Below are 2976 nucleotides of genomic sequence, written 5' to 3'. Positions count from 1 at the left end.
CACGTGACTGGTTCATGAAGTGGTTCGAACTTTGCCGCGAGATATGACAGCGATATAAACCCCTCAGACTTCATTCAAAAATGTGGGTGTTTGATGGAGAGTTGCGGTTAGTGAGAGTTTGGAGACCGTTTGGAGGTTTATGAGAGTGAGGAGAGAAAGTCAGGAGAGAATGGAGCCAGCTAAGAAGAGGAGGATGTCCTCCCCTGTGTGGGAACATTTTGATCTTATTCCTCCCAACAAGGTATGTAAATTTCTACAGAAGATGTATTTTCATGATACTGATGGTGCAATAGAATTTATGTTGAGCTGTCTTGACTTTTGTACAAGGTGAAGTGTTTGCTATGTGCCAGGGAGCTGGGATATAACAACAACACCTCATCCACGCTTAGGCACTACAGAGCTTTGCATGAGGATAAGGGGGACACCGATTGTGGAGCAAGACCAGGTGAGCCATCAAATGCAATGATAATATAGGATGCCGTAATGTTACTAAATGATATAACAATATTATACAGCTGTAATAAGTTACGTGTGTGATATTTATATTTGTGCTTTATCTTTATTGTCTTTCCTGAGGAGAACAATCTCAAATAGATGAAGACCTGGTCAGCATGGTGATTGAGGACTCACAGCCATTTAGCATTGTGGAGGACAAAGGATTTAAAAGATTTGTTAAATCATTAAATCCTAGCTATGTTCTCCCCACTAAAAAGGTCGTAAAAGCAGTGAAAATTTAGTTTTTACAGAATAAAATGTGAACAGGCAGGACTGAGGCTCAAAGCCTCAGTGTGTAGCTGTCCATACCTCAACGTTACAAAAGCACAACTACTGTCCACACCCCAACCACACCTCACCTCACAGTAAATGATCATTTCCATTTTAAGCATTTCCAAATAATCATTTTCCATACTGCCAGTATAAATATACACTGTATACTGCCATCACTACAATATACATGTTTTACACACTCCTTTTGTTGTTGACATTTACAGGCTGTGTGCAAAATGCCACACTCTTCAAATTCATGCCAGCTATTATTTTTACGTCCAGTAGGTGTCCTGCTAGAGCAAATGAAGCTTCATGAAGCTTCGCGTTGGGGTGAACCAATTGGATGAAAAGCTTCAGTGCTTCATGGGGCTTCATCTGCCCATCACTAATTGCAGGTGTGTGGTGGTTGTGAAACATGTATGCCAGCGATCCATCCTGACCACCCCACTGAGAATTTCCTGGCTCCGCCGCTGGATTGCACGTGAGCACGGGCTGGGTGATCCTCGCACCCTCCCCGTCCTATCGGAAACGTGTACATGGACGGACACGTTTGCGGGACCAATCGAGATTTCCGAGTTCAGTCTGGAACCCCCCCTTAAAAAAGTAAACGAGGGACTTGACGGAGACCGATGTGCAAAGCCTCTCTTTTGTTTGCATGAAACTCCACGTGAGAAGGCTTACGTAAAATCGTTTTTGACCAATCAGCTCCTGCTTACTAGAACCGGAAGTTGTACGCCATTGGCGTTTTCCTTAAAGCAAGACTTGACCAGCGTTTTTATAGGCTACAAAACAAACCTTATATTACCGTTTTTAAATTTCGAAGTGTACCTGGCGTTAAATTGGCAATATGAAACACAACTCGAATGTCCCAGCTTTCCTCACTAAATTGTGGACGTTGGTCGAGGACACAGACACCAATGAATTTATTTGCTGGAGTCAGGTAAAGTTAAAGCTGCATACAGCTAGCATGCTAGTTTTAAATTCCAAAGCAAACAAAACATTTAGCTAGCGAGAATAACCTTAATTTAAAAAACGGTAATCAAAATTAACAACAGGATGTGATCATCCTTGATTTTCATAACATGTATTCGACAAATTGCATTGTGCAAAGCTAAAAACAAACTATTAGCTAGCCAGTAATTTTTCTTTGCTACGTGTCTGCTGCTTAGCTAGCCTACGCATACAGAACCAGTCCCTGCATGCCAGGATCAGTTTCAAATTTTGGCCTCTACAGGCTGATAATTGTGTTTGTGTGTAATTACGTACACGCTAAAATAGTTCCAGTTGTCCTTGAAGGTGCATTCTCACTGTCGTAGTGTTGATTTTTTTTTTTCCAGGAGGGCAACAGCTTTCTAGTTTTGGACGAGCAGCGCTTCGCCAAAGAGATCCTCCCCAAGTTTTTCAAGCACAATAACATGGCCAGTTTCATCAGGCAGCTCAACATGTGTAAGAATGCTTTCGTTACCTCATCTTGGTCTGTAGCTGTCAAAGCAAACGCATTCTGCTTCTGAAAAGTGTCCTCTTTTCTGCTGAATAAGTTTGTTTGAATTTGGCTTTTTGTGTATTAGACAGCAGCTACGCAGGTGCTTGGTAAATAGTAACACACATGTCAGTTCACTTCATTCATTTCTGTGCAAAGATCACAATCAGGTTATTGTTTAAACACGCATCCACTGGACCACCTAGCAAAAATGCATGGACAATATCAAGACCGCCATTGATTACAACTAATTTGTAGATTACTTTCACAGTTGTTTGTTATATGCCTTTGTTTTTTCACATTTTAAGATATTATAGTCAGATTTAGGGTGGGAACCATGGAGTAGGCTGCGATACATCAACTCATGTCCTGTGGCATTTATCAGAGTCACATGCCATGGTCGTAATAAAGCTGTTGGCTTCACTACAAGTGTAGAGTGAGCTTCAGTCTTTCAGATACTCCATGCACCTTGTTGGTGAAGTTGTCCCTGAAACTGTTGTTCTGTGACATATCACAATAGCTTTATGACGGCATTCCGTTTGTCCTCCTTTTTTTGTAGGTACCCCCTTATAAAGGTTAATGAAGTGTTAAGTAAGTGAAACTGATAGGGTAGTGTGTTTAGAGCAGTTGCATTAAAAAAAAATACGGATTTTGCTTCATCTTATCCATGACCTTCAGGGCTCGCAAAATTTCAAAATCCCTGGTAGCCCTTCGGGCAGGGACTCTTC

The 2976-nt window shown here is 41.5% G+C and overlaps 1 protein-coding gene across 1 annotated transcript in view; it reads left to right on the top strand.

The window, feature by feature from the left end:
• Window positions 1-1112: 1112 nt before the first annotated feature.
• hsf2 (heat shock transcription factor 2) overlaps window positions 1113-2976 on the top strand; it is a 23204-nt gene continuing 21340 nt past the window's right edge. Inside the window, exons 1-2 of the mRNA XM_005940622.3 lie at window positions 1113-1708; window positions 2106-2214. Coding sequence (XP_005940684.1) covers window positions 1616-1708; window positions 2106-2214 — 202 coding nt within the window. The 5' untranslated portion in view covers window positions 1113-1615. The remainder of the gene's footprint in view (window positions 1709-2105; window positions 2215-2976) is intronic.

This window comes from Haplochromis burtoni, unplaced genomic scaffold (assembly GCF_018398535.1).
Source record: "Haplochromis burtoni strain Fernald_Lab_line unplaced genomic scaffold, NCSU_Asbu1 Contig_281, whole genome shotgun sequence".
NCBI lineage: Eukaryota > Metazoa > Chordata > Actinopteri > Cichliformes > Cichlidae > Haplochromis > Haplochromis burtoni.
This window is presented reverse-complemented; position numbering and strand designations above follow the sequence as displayed.